This window comes from Homalodisca vitripennis, chromosome X (genome assembly GCF_021130785.1).
Source record: "Homalodisca vitripennis isolate AUS2020 chromosome X, UT_GWSS_2.1, whole genome shotgun sequence".
Taxonomy (NCBI): Eukaryota; Metazoa; Arthropoda; class Insecta; order Hemiptera; family Cicadellidae; genus Homalodisca; species Homalodisca vitripennis.
Window position 1 is genome coordinate 10,604,082 of NC_060215.1, and position 27,489 is coordinate 10,631,570.

Sequence of the window (27,489 nt, forward strand, 5' to 3'; positions counted from 1 at the left end):
GGCCTCCTCAAACCTGTAATCGCGAAAACATTTCAGCTACATTTTTGCCATAGAAATCAATTAAAATAACAATAAACAGTAATTTTCATCAAAAATACAGAAAATTTATATTTTCAACCTCCCGAGATGTACGATATGAATTTATGTTGCAAAATCCATGCACAAGGATGGGGATCAACGGATTCTGAAAGGAATGAATGCCCATATGTTTGGTTTAATGGAGTACCAGGGCACAAACATATAACGTTGATGTAGTTATAGTGTAAAAGTATGTAGAAAGTGTAAACCATCAGATCTGAGACAGTTTCTCGATTAATACTTCTGAAAGAGTTGTAAATGATTCCCCAAGGTTGAAAGGTGTGAAGTTGGCACTCCTTGTATGTGCGTGTACTGTACGCGACATAGGCACATTCTATGTATTAGTTCTAATACGAGTTTGTTCCTGAACTCTATTGCAGAAGGAATATTCTGTTGTGCAACCAGTGTTTGCTTTTTCTGTATTTCTTGTTAGCAGTTCTAGTGTACATTTATACACTCCAATTTAGTAGTTAATTCTTTCCTTAATACTTTTCTAATATTTAGTAAACTTTTAAGTTAAACCTCATAATGAATTATAATAGGGAGTGTATTAAATAAACAACCGTACTGAAAGCTTCCTCTGTTGGGCGGCTGAGTAGAGAGAGGGTCCTTGAACCACTTCCGTTAGACAAAATTAGTCTATCTCAGCCACGAAGTCACATCCCGTGAGCTCTGTCCGTAAGTAATTTACTTTGTGTATTATAATATTTATCAGACATTTTAATACATGAATTAATATCTACTTTCAACAGCTAATTAGTTTGAGGTTGTTTTACACTTAGTTATTTCCTTTTTGTAGGCCTAATATTCGTTGAGGCAACATTTCGTAGTCTCGTCTCTGAATTCTGCTAGAATGAATCACAATAAAGGAATAATCACAATATCCATGGTTAGAAACAAGATTAGGGTTAGTGGGGAAATATAAGGCATTTGTATGAAAAGGTAGATATTTATGTACACTATCGATGTGTATAATTTTAATACTTCACATGCAAAAATATAAACCCGACTCTGACTATGTGATTTCTTTCTTGGGTACAGTATTATTGTCCAATGTTTATTATTTCTTCTTAATATTGAATTTCTACACTGATGTTGACAACTTATTGATTACACTAAGGTTTTATTACTGAACCTGGACACTATATTAGTCTACTTAACAATTGTGTCATTAATTTTGTTAGTAATTCTAAAATTAGTCACCAACGGTTCTAATAGCTATTAGTTTACCCGCGTTACAATTTTCTGTAAATTAAGTCGTTTACCAATGTGGCATAACTAAAATATAAACCAGAAATATACAGGGTGATTCACGAAAATTTGCAGAAACTGTGGGAGCTGCGTGTAAAAATAACAAAACAGTTTATATAAACGTGGGTCCGGAAATGGTTCGTTAGCGAGTTACGGCTTTCGTGTTTTATTAAAAATTTTGAACTGTTTCTTGGAGAAATATAGTTATTGCTGTCCACTAATAACCAAAAAACGTATTGTTTAATCTTACAAAACAGTAAATATTTAATTAGAAATTTTCAAATAGCTATTTCCTAATGTAAAAGTTTTATCCCGCTGTAAGTAATTTATAACATTACAATCTTATAAAAATATACATGTTTTACAATGTTTTGTTTTTACGAAGAACGTTCATTTATCAAACAGATATTGCATTTTCTGTCTTATTTTTCGTATGTGTTCATTTAATTACGCATTAATTTTTAAACTTTGTGTTTGTTTATTATTATCCTATTTTACACAATTCTCTTAGGAATTAATTCCTCTAAGCGTTTTGGTTATAAAGTTTGCGTGTTTATTATCCATTTAATGAAGTTGTACTTCAAGTCTAAACAAAACACGTTTCTCAAGACCGAATTTTGTATATTTTGTCTGATATCTCAGAAATGGGTGGCCTTACAGGTCTGGGACTTATTTTATTCAATTTTGCAAATAATTTTACTTAAAATCCAATAAATTTAACAACTATCTTTACGCCATAAAAAATATCAGTTTCGTTTTATTTATAGCCGTAGCTCGCTAACAAAGCGTTTCTGGACATACGTTTATATGAACTATTTTCATTTTTTTTATGAGACGTGACCACCTGAGAAGTTTGTCGGGTTACTCGTGCACGCACGCACGCACGCACACACACACACACACACACACACACACACACACACACGCACGCACGCACGCACGCGCGCGCACACACACACATACATATTTTGGATAACTTAAAACAAATAAAAAACCAACCGTAAAAAATTAGAACATGGCTGTGTTGCGAACTAAAATCTAGTCGCTTTACTAGAAACTTAATACCTGTTAGCCTATAATATAGATTTTTTTAGGTTTCAGATCTGAATGCTAAAGCACTAAAGGACGATAAGCAAGTAAGTGATGGTGGTGTAACGTACCAGAGCAGTGTCAGACCCCCCTACGACGGTGATTCCGAGGGTAGGTGACAGGCGGGGTATCTCGATGTGACTCACTTCTCCTTCGAGCACTGGAAGGCGCGTGATACCTGCAACACGACACAAGACACACATATGTACACGTATGTTCTCTGCTACACTGACTGTAAGTGTTAGTCGTTGTAGTCCTTAGCGCTATATCTACAGGGGGTGCAATACAGTTCGATACCGGAGTAATTGTTTATTTAAGAAGACTTCCTGAAAATCCAACCAGAAGAACATGCTGTAATTACAGATAGATTATTTAAATTTTACCCCTGTAGTAACTTTAAGGTATAATTGTAGAGTGTACAATACCAATAGCGTGTAAGGCAAAGGCAGCCGTCTGCTTGCAAGATACCAATCGTGTACACTGAAAAGCTTTCAGCCACAATAAAACGTGTGTAGTAGTTGTCCATCACCTTGTTTATCGGTCCAATAACACGACAATAGCATTTCTACACGACCTTAACTTAATGAACTTTGCTTCGACTCAGTTGAGATGTTTTAAAACAGTGAATATCCTGTAAAACTCTTAAGAAAAATAATAATACAAATAATAAAAAATAAAATATACTGAATAACATACTTATAACTATAAGTCGTAAATTCACTATATAAATAGCTGTAGGCTGAGCTAGAGAAGCTCTCATAATGTGATATGTAAGAGACGCGGCGCAGCAGGATGACAGTGAGCACGTTTGGACCTCACGTTATTACTGATAGGTGTGAGCTGAGCTATAGAAGCTCTCATAATGTGATATGTAAGAGACGCGGCGCAGCAGGATGACAGTGAGCACGTTTGGACCTCACGTTATTACTGATAGGTTTGAGCTGAGCTGTAAAAGCTCTCATAATGTGATATGTAAGAGACGCGGCGCAGCAGGATGACAGTGAGCACGTTTGGACCTCACGTTATTACTGATAGCTATGAACTTTGCTATAGAAGCTCTCATAATGTGATATGTAAGAGACGCGGCGCAGCAGGATGACAGTGAGCACGTTTGGACCTCACGTTATTACTGATAGCTATGAACTAAGCTATAGAAGCTTTCATAATGTGATATGTAAGGGACACGGCACAGCAGGATGACAGTGAGCACGTTTGGACCTCACGTTATTACTGATAGCTATGAACTTTGCTATAGAAGCTCTCATACTGTGATATGTAAGAGACGCGGCGCAGCAGGATGACAGTGAGCACGTTTGGACCTCACGTTATTACTGATAGCTATGAACTTTGCTATAGAAGCTCTCATAATGTGATATGTAAGGGACGCGGCGCAGCAGGATGACAGTGAGCACGTTTGGACCTCACGTTATTACTGATAGCTATGAACTGTTGCTATAGAAGCTCTCATAATGTGATATGTAAGAGACGCGGCGCAGCAGGATGACAGTGAGCACGTTTGGACCTCACGTTATTACTGATAGCTATGAACTGTGCTATAGAAGCTCTCATAATGTGATATGTAAGAGACGCGGCGCAGCAGGATGACAGTGAGCACGTTTGGACCTCACGTTATTACTGATAGCTATGAACTGTTCTATAGAAGCTCTCATAATGTGATATGTAAGAGACGCGGCGCAGCAGGATGACAGTGAGCACGTTTGGACCTCACGTTATTACTGATAGCTATGAACTGTGCTGTAGAAGCTCTCATAATGTGATATGTAAGAGACGCGGCGCAGCAGGATGACAGTGAGCACGTTTGGACCTCACGTTATTACTGATAGCTATGAACTGTGCTATAGAAGCTCTCATAATGTGATATGTAAGAGACGCGGCGCAGCAGGATGACAGTGAGCACGTTTGGACCTCGCGTTATTACTGATAGCTATGAACTGTGCTGTAGAAGCTCTCATAATGTGATATGTAAGAGACGCGGCGCAGCAGGATGACAGTGAGCACGTTTGGACCTCGCGTTATTACTGCTGATCTAGAGCACTTCCTTTAATGAAACGCCATTTAATGCACTGAACTTTGAGGCAATGATTTTTCGTATTTTCACACTTAGATTCATTTAGATTCTTTAAATATAAAATTCAGTGTATGAAATCTTGTGTATTTCGAACCGATCAATATCAGTATATACTTTTGCAATTTAATTTTGTTTAAGTACTATAATTAAAATTATTTTATAGAGCTAACAACAATCATAAAGTTTATTTGACTGAAAAATCGTTAAAAAAAACTATAATACAAGTATTTAAAAAAAAAAAATAAGAGAGAACGCCATTTAAGATTAGATTGTGATTTTTTTGTTCCCGAGATGAGACCGGCCTTTTTACAGAATTCCATATAAATCCGTTTGGAAGTTCAAGACAGTTCGTATTTAGTACGAGTGAATGTTATTTAGTGTGGTGCAGCTATAACAATTAATTATCTTATTTGATCCGATAAAATGTACATGCTGCGTGTGATCAGTCAATCACTAAACTATTCTCTCCGACGAATTTAAATACATAAAAGTGGGTTGCACTCGGTCTTATTTTTCTCTTCACTATATTAATCCGTCATCCTATTATAAGTTTATATCTTTACTCTTACACATTTGGGTTTATGAAAATGTAAATAAAAAACACTAAATTTCAAAGTAAATCGAAGGACAAAATGAAAAATTGATTTGAAAAGTGTATGCTCTATCCAGAGGATTGTACCGTGTAAATTAACATGAATCTCTCTCCAGTATTTCATGATATTTGATTGAATAGCTCCACCAATTGAACTATTTTAGGCCAGTGTTAAGGAACCCTAAAGTCAAAGTCATCAGCTTTCATGATGTAAGGAATGGGCTCTAGGTAATTTTGAAATGGAAGTTGGAATATTTTCTAAGTACATATTATTTCAGTGTATATTGTTAAGAGGTTTGGATGTTAAAGAAAATTACGAATGAGTTTTATTTTAGGATTTGCGCATCTATAAGTACTTTTGGTTCGGAAGAATTATTTTTCCGACGCTTTGGTAGAATTTTCATTGTTACCCCTTGTAAGATAAGAGATATAAACTTAGGTTTGAAAAGACTACATAGTTCAAACCTACTAGGTGTACTTCCGGTCCTCGCAATTTACTTCTAGTCTATGATATTTCAGGTTCTATAGTTGTTTTTGCATTAATACCATGATTAAGAGTATATGTATATGCGTAGGTCTGCGAAGCATTCTTATGGTATTCTAATTTACTCCAGTGTATGGTATTTTTGGTGCCATAGGTGAATTTGCCTTGTTTCCCTGATCAAGAAAATATATACGTACACAGTCTATGTTATTTCTAGTGCCACAGTTAAATTTATTTTGATTAAGAAAATATACACATACACAGGTGTGAAAAGTGTACTTCTGTGAAAACAACTAAGGTGGATTTTCAAACAATCTTTAAACCAGTAGCAAAATTTAAATAGTAGCTGTGTCTTTGATATCTGCATTACACTACTGGTCAAGCACTAAATACTATATATTTGTTAAAATGTACAGTTAAAAGTGTATTAAAACCTCTAGTTGAATTATCTGGATAACCACTGTGATCAACATTGATTACAGAAAAAGGTTAAAATAAGAAGTGTCGTTTCTTTTAAGGTTAGTACATGCCTATAAGCCATAAATGTAAATAGATTTAAAATGGTACATTAATGAAATAAAACTATGAATATTTTGTCATGTTTTGTAATGTTTACAAAAAAACAGCTGATTATATTTTAACAGACACGTGTGTTTGCTGCAATGCATTTCTTATGTGAATATTCACAACTCGCGAGGCTAGTGGGGCGAGCCCTGCGGTCGAAGAGAAAAGTCCTTTTTTCGTGCGTCTCTAGGGCACGAGATAAAGGTATGTATTAATTAATGTCCCTATCTTTCATGGCTTTTGGTGGTCGTTGATGAATCAGTGAGTCAGGACATATCTTTATAAATACATGTATAAGCCAAATACACTGACTGACTCAACACGATTTGCTTTAAACACACGTTCGTTTTTTTGCTGCTGATGAAGAAACGGCTTTGAAAATATCACAGTCTAACTTGTAAATCCGTTGAAAGCACATAAGTTTTATAAAATTATTATTACATTCGGAGCCATTAAGATATCTAAAAAACAATTAGAATGCCACTTACAATTTTTTAGGAATTTTTCAACGTTTTCATAAATGATCGTGGAAATTTGCTAAATATCGCGGTACTGATTAGTACATTTTACAACTTACACTGATTTAAGATTAGTAAATAAAAGAAATCCCTTTGATTGTCAAATATACCAGAATTATGTATTTGTCCAAGAGAGCACTATTGTAATTTTGGTCAAGAATACAGTCCAAATTATTATCCAATAATATATATTGAATTATTGGCCAAATGTCTGAGTTATATTATTGGCTCATGAGGGTTTAAATGTATAAACAATAGGTCAGCAGGTACACGTCCAATCAATACGCCAATCAGGTGTATATGACCACCCCAGGGGTCTAATGAAAGGGGGACAGCGCTTACACACGGGTTTTCCCGAATAAGTTGGTATATATTACTTTATGCACAGTTGAAAGTGTAGCCAATTTTACAAAAGTGGTCACCTTTCCTATGGAACAAATGATATATTTGGCCTAGAAGATACTATTGCAACAGTAGAGAAGAGTACAGAATTGTAAAACTGCAAATGATAGTATTTACCAAACGTGTCGAGTTTTGTTATCGGCCTAATGCTAAGCCGATGGGGATTTCCCCCTATATAAAAAAAATAAGTCAGCAGTTGGTACGCCTGGAATCGTTACGCCTATCACATACAGCTCGACGATGAGTGCGAGTTATAGCACGGTTACATCGGAATCTGTTTTTAGCACGTGTCAAACCGCAGCTACAATCCTTCCAGGAAGATATGTACGGCCACACCACGTATTTTCAATATAAGAGAATCTTTGAATATTTCCCAGCAAATCAGTCCAGAAATGTTTGGAAATATTGGAGAGTTGTGTTGTGCATCTTACAGTGCTCAAGAGATAGGACATTTCCACAGTATTAAATACAAAAGTAAGAAATTCTGTATTCAAATGGATGATAAAGTGAAAACTTTTATGAAGAGTAAAAATCGTATTATACATACTATGGCCACATTGATCGTAGCACTTAGATATCTTTCCACAAGATAGACAATAAGGTAGTGTTCGTATTATACATACTATGGCCACATTGATCGTAGCACTTAGTATATCTTTCCACAAGACAGACAATAAGGTAGTGTTCGTATTATACATACTATGGCCACATTGATCGTAGCACTTAGTATATCTTTCCACAAGACAGACAATAAGGTAGTGTTCGTATTATACATACTATGGCCACATTGACCGTAGCACTTAGTATATCTTTCCACAAGATAGACAATAAGGTAGTGTTCGTATTATACATACTATGGCCACATTGATCGTAGCACTTAGTATATCTTTCCACAAGATAGACAATAAGGTAGTGTTCGTATTATACATACTATGGCCACATTGATCGTAGCACTTAGTATATCTTTCCACAAGATAGACAATAAGGTAGTGTTCGTATTATACATACTATGGCCACATTGATCGTAGCACTTAGTATATCTTTCCACAAGATAGACAATAAGGTAGTGTTCGTATTATACATACTATGGCCACATTGATCGTAGCACTTAGTATATCTTTCCACAAGATAGACAATAAGGTAGTGTTCGTATTATACATACTATGGCCACATTGATCGTAGCACTTAGTATATCTTTCCACAAGATAAAAAATAAGGTAGTGTTCGTATTATACAAGCCACATTGATCGTAGCACTTAGTATATCTTTCCACAAGACAGACAATAAGGTAGTGTTCGTATTATACATACTATGGCCACATTGATCGTAGCACTTAGTATATCTTTCCACAAGACAGACAATAAGGTAGTGTTTGTATTATACATACTATGGCCACATTGATCGTAGCACTTAGTATATCTTTCCACAAGATAGACAATAAGGTAGTGTTTCGTATTATACATACTATGGCCACATTGATCGTAGCACTTAGTATATCTTTCCACAAGATAGACAATAAGGTAGTGTTCGTATTATACATACTATGGCCACATTGATCGTAGCACTTAGTATATCTTTCCACAAGATAGACAATAAGGTAGTGTTCGTATTATACATACTATGGCCACATTGATAGTAGCACTTGGTATATCTTTCCACAAGATAGACAATAAGGTAGTGTTCGTATTATACATACTATGGCCACATTGACCGTAGCACTTAGTATATCTTTCCACAAGATAGACAATAAGGTAGTGTTCGTATTATACATACTATGGCCACATTGATCGTAGCACTTAGTATATCTTTCCACAAGACAGACAATAAGGTAGTGTTCGTATTATACATACTATGGCCACATTGATCGTAGCACTTAGTATATCTTTCCACAAGATAGACAATAAGGTAGTGTTCGTATTATACATACTATGGCCACATTGATCGTAGCACTTAGTATATCTTTCCACAAGATAGACAATAAGGTAGTGTTCGTATTATACATACTATGGCCACATTGATCGTAGCACTTAGTATATCTTTCCACAAGATAGACAATAAGGTAGTGTTCGTATTATACATACCATGGCCACATTGGTCGTAGCACTTAGTATATCTTTCCACAAGACAGACAATAAGATAGTGTTCGTATTATACATACTATGGCCACATTGATCGTAGCACTTAGTATATCTTTCCACAAGACAGACAATAAGGTAGTGTTCGTATTATACATACTATGGCCACATTGATCGTAGCACTTAGTATATCTTTCCACAAGACAGACAATAAGTTAGTGTTCGTATTATACATACTATGGCCACATTGATCGTAGCACTTAGTATATCTTTCCAAAAGATAGACAATAAGGTAGTGTTCGTATTATACATACTATGGCCACATTGATCGTAGCACTTAGTATATCTTTCCACAAGATAGACAATAAGGTAGTGTTCGTATTATACATACTATGGCCACATTGATCGTAGCACTTAGTATATCTTTCCACAAGACAGATAATAAGGTAATGTTCGTATTATACATACTATGGCCACATTGATCGTAGCACTTAGTATATCTTTCCACAAGACAGATAATAAGGTAGTGTTCGTATTATACATACTATGGCCACATTGATCGTAGCACTTAGTATATCTTTCCACAAGATAGACAATAAGGTAGTGTTCGTATTATACATACTATGGCCACATTGATCGTAGCACTTAGTATATCTTTCCACAAGACAGATAATAAGGTAATGTTCGTATTATACATACTATGGCCACATTGATCGTAGCACTTAGTATATCTTTCCACAAGACAGATAATAAGGTAGTGTTCGTATTATACATACTATGGCCACATTGATCGTAGCACTTAGTATATCTTTCCACAAGACAGACAATAAGTTAGTGTTCGTATTATACATACTATGGCCACATTGATCGTAGCACTTAGTATATCTTTCCACAAGATAGACAATAAGGTAGGGTTCGTATTATACATACTATAGCCACATTGACCGTAGCACTTAGTATATCTTTCCACAAGATAGACAATAAGGTAGTGTTCGTATTATACATACTATGACCACATTGACCGTAGCACTTAGTATATCTTTCCACAAGATAGACAATAAGGTAGTGTTCGTATTTACGTAATCACTCCATTCGATTCCCCATTTACATCGCAAGAAAATATACAAGAAAATGTTCAAACATAGTTAGTAATTTACTACATTTTTACTTATGTTCCAGTTCATTTTACAGTTTACCACAGACTATAGTTTAAACAACGATAGTTATAAACGCAAGAAATTATTTACAAAATTTTATTTACGTTAGATTATTCTTTTACAGTTTACCAGAGAGAATAGTTTAAACAACACAAGAGTTCAGTTTCTCCCAGAAGCCCATAATTTTTATGAGTAGTTGAATGGCAACGGGGTTTACCGAGCTGAGTATGTCATTACTTCCAGTCACTTGTGACATGCTCCTTCCATGGATCTCATTTGTTTCCTTTTCAAATGAGATGCCACACCTTTTTACTTTACTGCCTACCTTTGGACAACATTGGAAATTCCAATAGTCTTTTATATTCCTATTTGCTGCATCTGTCTCTTATTTTCACTAGGGCTTTCTTCACTCTTTGGGGAGTACGTGAGTGGCTACCACGTGATACCTGAGCTGTGGCTGTCATTACTTCCACTTACTTCTTAGATGCATACCTTGCGTTCTCCTTTTACAAATAAAACGCAAACCACTTATCAACCTCGGCTTGTTTATTTTTTCCAACACTCAATAGCTTGTCTGGTTTACTAACCAGATGAACCAATGGTGTCTTCATCTTTTACCAGCATCTCTTCAATTATTTATTTTCCCTTCTTACCCATTTATCCTATCGAGGGTTTTCTAAGAGGTTACCCAATGATTGATAGGCACAGTATAGGACGGCCTAGAGGATGTCGAGCGTACAGAATTAACGTACGAAGTGTCCATATGGGGACTCTAAACAAGAACACGCCAACCACAAGTTTTCGTTTACAAGCGTAGATAAAAGTGGACACAAGATATATTTAAAGGCGAAATCTCACATCTGACAGATATGCTTGGGAACGTATTTGTGTATATGCACGCCATAGCTATATGCTAAGTTTTCGTAAAATCAGACTTGAAGTCGGGAGGAGGAACTTTCCAAATTTTGACCTTAAGTTGAACAATTACAATCACGTAAAAAAAAACTTAGAAACATTTTAATTGCTAGCAGCAACCGATAGTTAAGCTGATAGGTTATAAGATTTAATAAGGTATTTTCTTAGAGGAATGTTAAACGAGCAACTAAAGTTAAATTTATTTAATCAGTCTATAGTTTTGTTAAGAATGTTTAATCATATTTCGATTGTTAATTGGTATCAATTTAAGATTTGTGTTGTACTGTAAATGTACCGAGAACGCTTACAAATAAAGGCAGTTTTATTATATATAATTTATTTTATTTACAGGGGGCGTTGGAAACCAAGAAATTAGGATATATATATATATATATATATATATATATATATATATATATATATATATATATATATATATATAGGATAGGATAGGTTAGGATATGTATATATATATATATATATATATCCTAATTCCAAACATGTTACCACTACACCACGAAGCCCTTACCTTTTACGATTGAATTGTATGGTATTTGACCGTTTCTGTCACAAATGTGTTTAAATGATCCAACTAACATAAGGCCTAACTAAGGAAGGCCAAATACCTGTCAAACAACTTTTAACATTTATAATTTTATTTCTGCAAGTGGAAATAGCATGATTTAATTTTCATTCAACATATATATTTAACTTTTACAGTCTCAGTTACCGGCAAAAACTAAAGTAACAAAAATTAAAATATTATACATGGATGACGAAGTATGAAAAAGACGGTAAAATAAAACAGGTAGGACACAATAAGAATTAAAAGTATTCAACGACGCTTTAGCTGTGACGTCATGAATTCCGTGGGGATACATTTTGCAGACACAGGCCCCTTGTGACCTATCTATGTTCAACTCTACACCTTGTACAGATTTGGGATACGATCTATAATTAAAACTCGTAGTTTATTTATTACAAGCTATCTTTTCTATTATTACTTTTGTGCCGAAAACTTTATGACCCATTACTAGATAACAAAAAAACTTTTTGTACATGGTCTATTATCTGAAGTGTACTAAAGAACGATGATTAGTACTATCGTATCGTGTGACAGTCGTAGAAACGATTGTATTACTAGACGAAGAGTGAACCCCGTGTGACTCCAGGAGAACAATATCCTGGCAGTGAACCTGTCGATGAACACCAAACTTTCTATAAAAGTACAGCTACTCACAAACACCCTACAATGGAGATGCTGAAAGTAGAGTTCGATGAAATGTGTTTGTTGGTGGTAAGGTAGACCGGATGAAGTGAGAGAGGAGAGAGGAGTGTCGCTGCAATGAATGGGTTTTTACCCTCAGGAAACCCATCTTTATTGCTTTCTTTACTATACCAACAGTGGAACACCCGCTTAGCGATAATTCTTCTGATATTTTCCACCTCCGCTGTTAAACTAAAACCAGTACTTACCCGCAGTTTCACCAGTTGAAATTAGCAATGCGATACGGAGCGTGCGACTTGTAACTGACTTGACTAATTACTTGGCCTCTAACTTTTATTTTGAAGTTTTAAGAACCAAAGCCAAATTGCTAGACACTTTTTTAATCTTTTGTCGTTAATCGAGGAGCTGAAAATGTGGCTGTCATTATTCTTGTCACGTTTAAATTTCAAACCTACGTATGTAAGGAACTATTAATACATGTTTTAATATAAGCAAGAGTTATGATTTAAGCTTTCAATCGCATACAATAATTAAATTATTCTTGTATGTCCTAATGAACCATATGGATTAGATTGGTGGCCAACTCTCTTTGACATTGTTAGGAAAATAATATAATTTAAAATCAAATGTTACCATATCATTGACAGTTATATCACATTCGAACACTCTATTTCTGAAAGTTCGGTGCCATAATTCATTAAAATCGAGAAATAAGTCAAAACAAATAAACGTCTGGAGACAAATAAATAAAAACCTAAAGTTGAGTAAAATCTACAACCAAATTGTTAAGCACATCTACAACTAAGCACTACTACAAACATTAAATCTTACTTGATCTTGATCTTTGAACTTGAACACACACACACGCACGCACGCACGCACGTACGCACACACACACACACACACACACACACACTCACACACACACACACACACACACACACCTACCACTATAAAATATAATAGCAGTGTATTCTATCATACAATTTTAATACATGAGAGACGTTTTTTGTTATAGTAGACACATTCTAGAGTACATGGTTTTCTAAATAAAACGTTATTAGATTTTTCTCTAACAATACAACACTAAATCATCATGAAGCCCAAAATTTAAGATAAAGACATCATTAAACGGAAACTAAATTGTACTTAATCTATTGTAAATTGCTTGCAGACAATGAAAATGGCAGTAAAACAGCAAAACATAGTACAGTGTATCTGGTAACGTGGATAATGTATGAAATTTTTAATGCATATGGCATATACTGTGAGTATGGGTACACTCTGTTTACTTTTTTGATGGATAAAAGATACATGGATGGAACTCGGGACACCTTTCTAGGAAATAGAAGTGAACGTTTTAGTCACTGTTGCAACTTTGCCCATTTCCCCAAAATTGATTTTTGGGGAGAGAGGGCACCAAATTTTTAATATAAAGACCAATTAAGTGACACCTCATTTGAAAGGTCTTGATAAAAGAGAATACTAGAGGAAACTTGAGCATTATATCTGAACCCAGTACAACATGGCAGCTCATTGAAATTAATTAAACTAAAAACATGGATTGATCGTACTGAACCTTCAATGGATTTAATGGGTCTTTACATTTAACATTTTAAGCCCCACCCCAAAAATCCTATTTTTGGGAATAAGCAAATTTGTAACAGAGAATAAAAAGTTCACTTCTATTTCCTAGAAAGTTGTCCCGAGTTCCATCCCTCCATCTTCATCCATCAAAAACTAAACAGAGTTTATCCACACTTTTCACTCACACTGTACATAATAAGCTGAGTATTAAACAGGACGAATGAGTCAGCACATCCGGACACACAGACATGTAATCTCCAATTTCAATTTTTGAATCCCAAAACCAATTGAGTTCTTCCTTGAACTAAAAGGAAACTATAAATCAAGTTTTCAGCTTCTATGGCGTTACCTACTATCAAGAATCATCGTACAGATGGGCTTACAGAAATAGAGCAGACAGTCGGACTGCACTTTGACCTTATTTATCTTTTGATCTTTGATAGGGTCTTATATTGATTTGTACGAAGAGGAACCTATATATCAAGTTTCAAGTCTCTAAGATGTTTCTATCAAGAGTTACCGCGCAAACGGATAGACGGACTGTGTAAAGTTTCAAGTTCTAGCGCACGTCTATCGAGGATTATCACATAGATGGGCAGACGGACGGATAGCCGGACTGTGTAGTTTCAAGTTCTAGCGCACGTATATCGAGGATTATCACATAGATGTGCAGAGGTACGGATAGGCGGACTGTGCAGTTTCAAGTTCTAGCGCACGTCTATCGAGGATTATCACATAGATGGGCAGACGGACGGATGCCGGACTGTGTAGTTTCAAGTTCTAGCGCACGTATATCCAGGATTATCACATAGATGTGCAGAGGTACGGATAGGCGGACTGTGCAGTTTCAAGTTCTAGCGCACGTCTATCGAGGATTATCACATAGATGGGCAGAGGGACGGATAGGCGGACTGTGCAGTTTCAAGTTCTAGCGCACGTCTATCGAGGATTATCACATAGATGGGCAGAGGGACGGATAGGCGGACTGTGCAGTTTTAAGTTCTAGCACACGTCTATCGAGGATTATCACATAGATGGGCAGAGGGACGGATAGGCGGACTGTGCAGTTTCAAGTTCTAGCGCACGTCTATCGAGGATTATCACATAGATGGGCAGAGGGACGGATGGGCGGACTGTGCAGTTTAAAGTTCTAGCGCACGTCTATCAAGGATTATCACATAGATGGGCAGAGGGAAGGATAGGCGGACTGTGCAGTTTCAAGTTCTAGCGCACGTCTATCGAGGATTATCACATAGATGGGCAGAGGGACGGATAGGCGGACTGTGCAGTTTCAAGTTCTAGCGCACGTCTATCGAGGATTATCACATAGATGGGCAGAGGGACGGATGGGCGGACTGTGCAGTTTAAAGTTCTAGCGCACGTCTATCAAGGATTATCACATAGATGGGCAGAGGGACGGATTAGCGGACTGTGCAGTTTAAAGTTCTAGCGCACGTCTATCGAGGATTATCACATAGATGGGCAGAGGGACGGATAGAAGGACTGTGCAGTTTCAAGTTCTAGCGCACGTCTATCAAGGATTATCACATAGATGGGCAGAGGGACGGATAGGCGGACTGTGCAGTTTCAAGTTCTAGCGCACGTCTATCAAGGATTATCACATAGATGGGCAGAGGGACGGATAGGCGGACTGTGCAGTTTCAAGTTCTAGCACACGTCTATCAAGGATTATCACATAGATGGGCAGAGGGACGGATAGGCGGACTGTGCAGTTTCAAGTTCTAGCGCACGTCTATCGAGGATTATCACATAGATGGGCAGAGGGACGGATAGGCGGACTGTGCAGTTTTAAGTTCTAGCACACGTCTATCGAGGATTATCACATAGATGGGCAGAGGGACGGATAGGCGGACTGTGCAGTTTCAAGTTCTAGCGCACGTCTATCGAGGATTATCACATAGATGGGCAGAGGGACGGATGGGCGGACTGTGCAGTTTAAAGTTCTAGCGCACGTCTATCGAGGAATTATCACATAGATGGGCAGAGGGACGGATAGGCGGACTGTGCAGTTTAAAAGTTCTAGCGCACGTCTATCGAGGATTATCACATAGATGGGCAGAGGGACGGATAGAAGGACTGTGCAGTTTCAAGTTCTAGCGCACGTCTATCGAGGATTATCACATAGATGGGCAGAGGGACGGATAGGCGGACTGTGCAGTTTCAAGTTCTAGCGCACGTCTATCGAGGATTATCACATAGATGGGCAGAGGGACGGATAGGCGGACTGTGCAGTTTAAAGTTCTAGCGCACGTCTATCAAGGATTATCACATAGATGGGCAGAGGGACGGATAGCCGGACTGTGTAGTTTCAAGTTCTAGCGCACGTCTATCGAGGATTATCACATAGATGGGCAGAGGGACGGATAGTCGGACTGTGCAGTTTAAAGTTCTAGCGCACGTCTATCGAGGATTATCACATAGATGGGCAGAGGGACGGATAGAAGGACTGTGCAGTTTCAAGTTCTAGCGCACGTCTATCGAGGATTATCACATAGATGTGCAGAGGGACGGATAGGCGGACTGTGTAGTTTCAAGTTCTAGCGCACGTCTATCGAGATTATCACATAGATGGGCAGAGGGACGGATAGGCGGACTGTGTAGTTTTTAAGTTCTAGCACACGTCTATCGAGGATTATCACATAGATGGGCAGAGGGACGGATAGGCGGACTGTGCAGTTTTCAAGTTCTAGCGCACGTCTATCGAGGATTATCACATAGATGGGCAGAGGGAACGGATGGGCGGACTGTGCATTTAAAGTTCTAGCGCACGTCTATCAAGGATTATCACATAGATGGGCAGAGGGAAGGATAGGCGGACTGTGCAGTTTCAAGTTCTAGCGCACGTCTATCGAGGATTATCACATAGATGGGCAGAGGGACGGATAGGCGGACTGTGCAGTTTCAAGTTCTAGCGCACGTCTATCGAGATTATCACATAGATGGGCAGAGGGACGGATGGGCGGACTGTGCAGTTTAAAGTTCTAGCGCACGACTATCAAGGATTATCACATAGATGGGCAGAGGGACGGATTAGCGGACTGTGCAGTTTAAAGTTCTAGCGCACGTCTATCGAGGATTATCACATAGATGGGGCAAGAGGGACGGATAGAAGGACTGTGCAGTTTCAAGTTCTAGCGCACGTCTATCAAGGATTATCACATAGATGGCAGAGGGACGGATAGGCGGACTGTGCAGTTTTCAAGTTCTAGCGCACGTCTATCAAGGATTATCACATAGATGGGCAGAGGGACGGATAGGCGGACTGTGGCAGTTTTCAAGTTCCTAGCACACGTCTATCAAGGATTATCACATAGATGGGCAGAGGGACGGATAGGCGGACTGTGCAGTTTCAAGTTCTAGCGCACGTCTATCGAGGATTATCACATAGATGGGCAGAGGGACGGATAGGCGGACTGTGCAGTTTTAAGTTCTAGCACACGTCTATCGAGGATTATCACATAGATGGGCAGAGGGACGGATAGGCGGACTGTGCAGTTTCAAGTTCTAGCGCACGTCTATCGAGGATTATCACATAGATGGGCAGAGGGACGGATGGGCGGGACTGTGCAGTTTAAAGTTCTAGCGCACGTCTATCGAGGATTATCACATAGATGGGGCAGAGGGGACGGATAGGCGGACTGTGCAGTTTTTAAAGTTCTAGCGCACGTCTATCGAGGATTATCACATAGATGGGCAGAGGGACGGATAGAAGGACTGTTGCAGTTTCAAGTTCTAGCGCACGTCTATCGAGGATTATCACATAGATGGGCAGAGGGACGGATAGGCGGACTGTGCAGTTTCAAGTTCTAGCGCACGTCTATCGAGGATTATCACATAGATGGGCAGAGGGACGGATAGGCGGACTGTGCAGTTTAAAGTTCTAGCGCACGTCTATCAAGGATTATCACATAGATGGGCAGAGGGACGGATAGCCGGACTGTGTAGTTTCAAGTTCTAGCGCACGTCTATCGAGGATTTATCACATAGATGGGCAGAGGGGACGGATAGTCGGACTGTGCAGTTTAAAGTTCTAGCGCACGTCTATCGAGGATTATCACATAGATGGGCAGAGGGACGGATAGAAGGACTGTGCAGTTTCAAGTTCTAGCGCACGTCTATCGAGGATTATCACATAGATGTGCAGAGGGACGGATAGGCGGACTGTGTAGTTTCAAGTTCTAGCGCACGTCTATCGAGGATTATCACATAGATGGGCAGAGGGACGGATAGGCGGACTGTGTAGTTTCAAGTTCTAGCGCACGTCTATCGAGGATTATCACATAGATGTGCAGATGGACGGATAGGCGGACTGTGCAGTTTCAAGTTCTAGCGCACGTCCATCGAGGGTTATTACATATTAACAAAACCGCCAAACTAAAGTCCACAAGCGAATGAGTTCAGTGCCTCTTTCTCTTCGGTGTCTTCTGCTTCGTTTTTGGGAGGTCCGGCTGCGGTACGGGTTGAAATCCGGAACCGCTGACATCCATGGTCGTTGCCCCCGTTGACGAGGATGAGGTGGCCCGCATCATACAGAGATTGAAATCAAAAAAGTCGACCGACATAAATGGTGTCTCAGTGTGGTTGCTCAAGTTATGCTTTCAGCATATACTGACACCACTAACCAAATTAATAAACCTTTCTTTCATTCAAGGCTCTTTCCATTCAATTTTAAAGACTGCTAAATTAATACCGATCTTTAAGAAAGGTGATTCCAGGCAAATGAGCAACTACCGGCCGATTTCAATCCTGCCGGTATTCAGTAAAGTCTTTGAGGCTGCCTTCCTGATTCGGCTAAATGCATTTCTAGAGCGTTTTGAGATTTTGAGTTTAAATCAGTTTGGATTCAGGAAAAACAAATCCACAATCGATGCAATTTCGAACCTTCTGGATAATTTTGTTGATGGATTGGAGAGGCGAGAACATGTGCTCAGCGTATTTCTCGACCTTTCCAAAGCGTTTGACTGCGTGCATCATGAGACACTGATGAACCAGTTAGAGCTTTCTGGCATTCGGGGTCTCCCTCATAAATGGATCTCGTCTTATCTCAGGGACAGATACCAGTGTGTGCAGATCTCGGGTGTCATGTCGAGGAGAAATAAACTGGTTCATGGAGTCCCACAGGGATCTATTCTAGGGCCGGTTCTTTTTCTTCTATATGTAAATCGAATAAATTCATCGATCCAAAATGGAAAGATAATTCAATATGCCGATGATACGACTCTCTGCATAAAATAAACTTCGAAAGAAAATCTTGAAATTGAATCCTTCATTGCTGTCAATTGCTGCATTCAAAATTTTTCTGAGATCAACTTAAGAACAAACAGTACAAAATCTAATGTCATCAACTTTTGTCTCCGACAAAATGAAGATGTATGCCACCCGGCACTTTTTGTAGAAAATGAGCTCTTGGAGAATACTGACTCTACCAAGTTCCTAGGGATGTACCTCGACAAAGGTCTAACCTGGAACAATCATGTGGACTATATCTGTGCTCGAGTTACTTCAGGTATCTACGCCCTGCGTAACCTTGCCAACTATTGTTCACAAAAAGTATTAAGAATGGCTTATTTTGGCCTGATTTATCCATACCTGACATATGGTTTAAGACTTTGGGGCAGCTGTGCCAAATACAATCTAGTAAGAGTATTCAGACTACAAAAAATAGCTGTCAGAATAATTTTCCAATTAAACATTAGAGAGTCGTGCAGGGATGCTTTCAGGGAGCTCGGATTGCTGACTCTGCCCTGCCTCTATATATTGGAGGTTGCCCTGTGTTGTCGATCGATATGTGTTCTTATTCGGGGTAGTGACATTCACTCTCGTGCAGAACAGCATAGGACGGTGGCTTTCGAACGCTTGCCGTCACAGGCTGGAGTCAAATGTCTCAATCGGCTCCCTAAGGGTCTTATACAATCGGATAATTTAAAGCAAGTTTAAAGCTCTTCTGAAGCGCCTACTGGTGTCGATTGCGTTTTATTCTGTCGAAGAGTTCATGGCTGGTTGCTGGGAGAATTAGAATCAAAATTTACAGAATCAAAATTTACATAAAAATTAATTAGTAGAGCCCCGAGTCTCATGTTGAATGAATGTTTGCGTGAATGGACAAGAGATGTATGTTTGAATGAGTATTGTAAGTATTAATCAAAATCAAAATCAAAATCAAAATCTTTTTATTGCAGCGACATTGTATATACATTGTATGGCAAACGTCAATACGGGGTTTCTAAAATTCCAAGCATTCATACACACAATACACATTCATACTTACAATTTTACAATCACGCCTCTTTCATTCTTCGCCAATGCAGCCCACTTGGCACAGCAGAGTCAGTCTTCTAATTGGGCGGTCTCCCAGTCAAATGCCAAAAACTCACCCGCATTATAGAATGCCTGAGACACCAAGAAGCGTTTGAGGCGAGTCTTTAACGCCTTAGGCGTTGGGGCATGTTTAATTGAATTGGGCAGTCTGTTGAGGAACTGCACACCCGCTTGCGAGGGTAGGCGTTCATAAACTACCGTTCTGTGTCTCCCAGTCCGGTAGTTTGCTCTGCCACGCGTCTCATACATGTGTATGTCTTGGCCTCTGGTTAAGGCACATTTACTCACACAAAACAAAGTTGTTTCCAAAATGTAGAGGCACGGCAGAGTCAACAGCTGCAATTTCCTGAAAGCTTCCCTGCACGACTCTCTAAATTTGATTTTGGCGATTACTCTAATTGCTTTTTTTTTGGAGTCTGAATGCTCTTTGAAACTGAGTGTTTGCGCAAGCTCCCCAAAGGACCACTCCGTAGGCAAGATGAGGATAAATAAAGCCGTAATACGCCGTAATCAGTATCTGACTCGGACAGTATTTGGCTAAAGATCTCAAAACAAAAATGCCTGAGCAGATTTTTGCGCAAACATGGTCAATGTGCTCATTCCAAGTCAGCCCTCGATCGAGGTGCATTCCTAGGAATTTTGAAGAGCAGACTTCTTCCAGTGTGGAGTCATCTAACAAAATGGCCGGCTCACACTGGTTGCCTGCAGTGCGCAAGGCAAAATTTAAAACGTTGGTTTTTGAAGAGTTTGTTGTTAGATTGAGGCTGTGGAAGTATTGGACACAGTTGTTGATGTCAACAAAAGCCTGTTGTTCCAAAACTTCGCTTGACATTGCATTGAAAAAAAGAGTCGTATCATCGGCAAACTGCACCAATTTTCCATGCAGAAGCGATGATTTTATATCGTTCACGTAAAGCAGGAAAAGCACAGGACTGAGTATAGATTCTTGAGGGACTCCATATCTCAGGTCTATTGGTTTGGATGATTTATTTGATATTTGGACAACTTGGGATCTCTGACTTAGGAACGAGCTAAGCCATTTAAGAGGCACGCCTCGAATGCCGTGGGACTCAAGTTTGTCGAGCAGTGTACCGTGATCTACGCAGTCGAATGCTTTGGACAGGTCTAAAAACACACTCATTGTGTGGTTTCGACATTCAATTCCCTCTACAATCATATCGACAAGACTCACAACTGCGTCTGTTGTCGATTTGCCCTTTCTGAAACCAAATTGTTCACTTGAGAGCTGATTGTATTTGTCCAAAAAATGAAGCATTCTTATAAGAAATAGCTTTTCAAAAATTTTGCTTATCACTGGCAAAATTGAGACAGGCCGATAGTTAGTAATTGAAGCTGGGTCGTCTTTCTTAAAAATAGGAATAACTTTAGCAATTTTCAGGAGAGAGGGAAACACTCCTTTTTGGAATGAATAATTTACTAATTGGGTTAAGGGTCTCACTAAATGCTTGCAGCATTTTTTTATGAGCCATGGAGACATTATATTGAGGTCGTTTGATTTTTTGGCTGGGAGCTGCTGAATAATTCGGTGAAGCTCATCCTCAACGACGGGCGCCAACACCATTGACGATGTGGGGCTTTGTCTTTGCAAGGGGCGTACTTGAGGTTCAGATGGCCGGGGACCCCGCCCATCAGCAACGGATGCAAAAAAGTTATTAAACTGATCGGCAATCTCCGTTTCATCGTCCACAAGCCTAGACCCAATTTTAATTTTGACTGATTTATGTGTATAGTAGGGATTTTTTACAAATACTTAAACCTGAATTTTACAATGCATAGTCTTATTGCCAAAATGCAATAAAAGAATTATTATTATTATTATTATTGGATGTGCAGACGGACGGATAGGCGGACTGTGTAGTATAAAGTTCTAGCGCACGTCTATCGAGGATTATCACATAGATGGGCAGAGGGACGGATAGAAGGACTGTGCAGTTTAAAGTTCTAGCGCACGTCTATCGAGGGTTATCACATAGATGGGCAGAGGGACGGATAGAAGGACTGTGCAGTTTAAAGTTCTAGCGCACGTCTATCGAGGATTATCACATAGATGTGTAGACGGACGGATAGGCGGACTGTGCAGTTTCAAGTTCTAGCGCACGTCTATCGAGGATTATCACATAGATGGGCAGAGGGACGGATAGAAGGACTGTGCAGTTTAAAGTTCTAGCGCACGTCTATCGAGGGTTATCACATAGATGGGCAGAGGGACGGATAGAAGGACTGTGCAGTTTAAAGTTCTAGCGCACGTCTATCGAGGATTATCACATAGATGTGCAGACGGACGGATAGAAGGACTGTGCAGTTTAAAGTTCTAGCGCACGTCTATCGAGGATTATCACATAGATGTGCAGACGGACGGATAGGCGGACAGTGTAGTTTCAAGTCCCTAACGTACGTCATCGAGGATTATTACTAAAGATACGAGTAACTTTGTGTGAGTAGAACACCGCCCTTGTACCATATGAATGTCCTTCTCGATCCACTACGCCATTATAGTGTGGACAACAGGGTAAACAAACAAACAGACACAGGGTTACTAAAGATAAGAGTAACTTTGTGTGAATACAACACCGCCCTTGTACCATATGAATGTCTTTCTCGATCCACTACGCCATTATAGTGTGGACAGCAGGGTAAACAAACACACAGACACCGGGTTACTACAGATACGAGTAACTTTGTGTGAATAGAACACCGCCCTTGTACAATTTGAATGTCTTTCTCGATCCACTACGCCATTATAGTGTGGACAGCAGGGTAAACAAACACACAAAAACTGGGTTACTAAAGATACGAGTAACTTTGTGTGAGTAGAACACCGCCCTTTTACATTACGAATGTCTTTCTCGATCCACTAAGCCATTATAGTGTGGACAACAGGGTAAACAAACAAACAGACACAGGGTTACTGAAGATACGAGTAACTTTGTGTGAATAGAACACCGCCCTTGTACAATTTGAATGTCTTTCTCGATCCACTACGCCATTATAGTGTGGATAACAGGGTAAACAAACAAACAGACACAGGGTTACTAAAGATACGAGTAACTTTGTGTGAATAGAACACCGCCCTTGTACAATTTGAATGTCTTTCTCGATCCACTACGCCATTATCGTATGGACAACAGTGTAAACAAACAAACAGACACTGGGTTACTACAGATACGAGTAACTTTGTGTGAGTAGAACACCAGCCTTGTTCAATTTGAATGTCTTTCTCGATCCACTACGCCATTATCGTATGGACAACAGTGTAAACAAACAAACAGACACTGGGTTACTACAGATACGAGTAACTTTGTGTGAATAGAACACCGCCCTTGTACAATTTGAATGTCTTTCTCGATCCACTACGCCATTATAGTGTGGACAACAGGGTAAACAAACAAACAGACACTGGGTTACTACAGATACGAGTAACTTTGTGTGAATAGAACACCTCCCTTGTACCATATGAATGTCTTTCTCGATCCACTACGCCATTATAGTGTGGACAACAGGGTAAACAAACAGACACAGGGTTACTAAATATACGAGTAACTTTGTGTGAGTAGAACACCGCCCTTGTACTATATGAATGTCTTTCTCGATCCACTACGCCATTATAGTGTGGACAACAGGGTAAACAAACAAACAGACACAGGGTTACTAAAGATACGAGTAACTTTGTGTGAATAGAACACCGCCCTTGTACAATTTGAATGTCTTTCTCGATCCACTACGCCATTACAGAGTGGACAGCAGGGTAAACAAACACACAGACACTGGGTTACTAAAGATACGAGTAACTTTGTGTGAGTAGAACACCGCCCTTGTACGTTACGAATGTCTTTCTCGATCCACTAAGCCATTATAGTGTGGACAACAGGGTAAACAAACAAACAGACACAGGGTTACTAAAGATACGAGTAACTTTGTGTGAGTAGAACACCGGCCTTGTTCAATTTGAATGTCTTTCTCGATCCACTACGCCATTATAGTGTGGACAACAGGGTAAACAAACAAACAGACACTGGGTTACTACAGATACGAGTAACTTTGTGTGAATAGAACACCTCCCTTGTACCATATGAATGTCTTTCTCGATCCACTACGCCATTATAGTGTGGACAACAGGGTAAACAAACAAACAGACACAGGGTTACTAAATATACGAGTAACTTTGTGTGAGTAGAACACCGCCCTTGTACTATATGAATGTCTTTCTCGATCCACTACGCCATTATAGTGTGGACAACAGGGTAAACAAACAAACAGACACAGGGTTACTAAAGATACGAGTAACTTTGTGTGAATAGAACACCGCCCTTGTACAATTTGAATGTCTTTCTCGATCCACTACGCCATTACAGAGTGGACAGCAGGGTAAACAAACACACAGACACTGGGTTACTAAAGATACGAGTAACTTTGTGTGAGTAGAACACCGCCCTTGTACGTTACGAATGTCTTTCTCGATCCACTAAGCCATTATAGTGTGGACAACAGGGTAAACAAACAAACAGACACAGGGTTACTAAAGATACGAGTAACTTTGTGTGAGTAGAACACCGGCCTTGTTCAATTTGAATGTCTTTCTCGATCCACTACGCCATTATAGTGTGGACAACAGGGTAAACAAACAAACAGACACAGGGTTACTAAAGATACGAGTAACTTTGTGTGAATAGAACACCGCCCTTGTACAATTTGAATGTCTTTCTCGATCCACTACGCCATTATCGTATGGACAACAGTGTAAACAAACAAACAGACACTGGGTTACTACAGATACGAGTAACTTTGTGTGAATAGAACACCGCCCTTGTACAATTTGAATGTCTTTCTCGATCCACTACGCCATTATAGTGTGGACAACAGGGTAAACAAACAAACAGACACTGGGTTACTACAGATACGAGTAACTTTGTGTGAATAGAACACCTACCTTGTACCATATGAATGTCTTTCTCGATCCACTACGCCATTATAGTGTGGACAACAGGGTAAACAAACAAACAGACACAGGGTTACTAAAGATACGAGTAACTTTGTGTGAGTAGAACACCGCCCTTGTACTATATGAATATCTTTCTCGATCCACTACGCCATTATAGTGTGGACAACAGGGTAAACAAACAAACAGACACAGGGTTACTAAAGATACGAGTAACTTTGTGTGAATAGAACACCGCCCTTGTACAATTTGAATGTCTTTCTCGATCCACTACGCCATTATAATGTGGACAACCGGGTAAACAAACAAACAGACACTGGGTTACTACAGATACGAGTAACTTTGTGTGAGTAGAACACCGCCCTTGTACTATATGAATGTCTTTCTCGATCCACTACGCCATTATAGTGTGGACAACAGGGTAAACAAACAAACAGACACAGGGTTACTAAAGATACGAGTAACTTTGTGTGAATAGAACACCGCCCTTGTACAATTTGAATGTCTTTCTCGATCCACTACGCCATTATAATGTGGACAACCGGGTAAACAAACAAACAGACACTGGGTTACTACAGATACGAGTAACTTTGTGTGAATAGAACACCTCCCTTGTACCATATGAATGTCTTTCTCGATCCACTACGCCATTATAGTGTGGACAACAGGGTAAACAAACAAACAGACACTGGGTTACTAAAGATACGAGTAACTTTGTGTGAGTAGAACACCGCCCTTGTACTATATGAATGTCTTTCTCGATCCACTACGCCATTATAGTGTGGACAACAGTGTAAACAAACAAACAGACACAGGGTTACTAAAGATACGAGTAACTTTGTGTGAATAGAACACCGCCCTTGTACAATTTGAATGTCTTTCTCGATCCACTACGCCATTATAGTGTGGACAACAGGGTAAACAAACAAACAGACACTGGGTTACTACAGATACGAGTAACTTTGTGTGAATAGAACACCGGCCTTGTACAATTTGAATGTCTTTCTCGATCCACTACGCCATTATAGTGTGGACAACAGGGTAAACAAACAAACAGACACTGGGTTACTACAGATACGAGTAACTTTGTGTGAATAGAACACCGCCCTTGTACAATTTGAATGTCTTTCTCGATCCACTACGCCATTATAGTGTGGACAACAGGGTAAACAAACAAACAGACACTGGGTTACTACAGATACGAGTAACTTTGTGTGAATAGAACACCGCCCTTGTACCATATGAATGTCTTTCTCGATCCATTACGCCATTATAGTGTGGACAACAGGGTAAACAAACATACAGACACAGGGTTACTAAAGATACGAGTAACTTTGTGTGAATAGAACACCGCCCTCGTACCATATAAATGTCTTTCTCGATCCACCACGCCATTATAGTGTGGACAACAGGGTAAACAAACAAACAGACACAGGGTTACTAAAGATACGAGTAACTTTGTGTGAATAGAACACCGCCCTTGACCATATGAATGTCTTTCTCGATCCACCACGCCATTATAGTGTGGACAACAGGGTAAACAAACAAACAGACACAGGGTTACTAAAGATACGAGTAACTTTGTGTGAATAGAACACCGCCCTTGACCATATGAATGTCTTTCTCGATCCACTACGCCATTATAGTGTGGACAACAGGGTAAACAAACAAACAGACACAGGGTTACTAAAGATACGAGTAACTTTGTGTGAATAGAACACCGCCCTTGACCATATGAATGTCTTTCTCGATCCACTACGCCATTATAGTGTGAACAACAGTGTGTAACTTGAAAAACAAGTTCCACAGGTCAGATCTGTTGCCAAAAGTAAATTAGAGGACGTTTGTGGAGAGAAGGAAGATGAAGATAACCCTTTTCTTACAGTGCTGGGCACTAATTATCTTTACTTTTCTGTGAATATTACACTTTTTTCATTTCTCGAAAAGTGATTTTTAAAACCTATTGCAAATTTTTTAGAAAACTTTTAAGATATGAAACTAAAACTGTACCACTAGTTACTTACAACTTAGTTATAGTTCCTTCCATAAAATTTTTCTATAGTTAAATTTTTACTAGTAAAATTAAATATTTAATTCACGTTACTTTTTTACCCAAAAAATTAACATTTTTTAATGTCATAAATATTTAATTTTTGAGTAAAAT

General features: G+C 39.1%; 1 protein-coding gene across 4 annotated transcripts in view; it reads right to left on the bottom strand.

Moving 5' to 3' along the window:
* LOC124368677 (ligand of Numb protein X 2-like) overlaps positions 1-27,489 on the bottom strand; it is a 392,173-nt gene that overhangs the window by 42,796 nt on the left and 321,888 nt on the right. For all 4 annotated transcript variants that reach the window (XM_046825960.1, XM_046825961.1, XM_046825957.1 and 1 more), the window contains one exon: positions 2,490-2,596. In XM_046825960.1, coding sequence (XP_046681916.1) covers positions 2,490-2,596 — 107 coding nt within the window. The remainder of the gene's footprint in view (positions 1-2,489; positions 2,597-27,489) is intronic.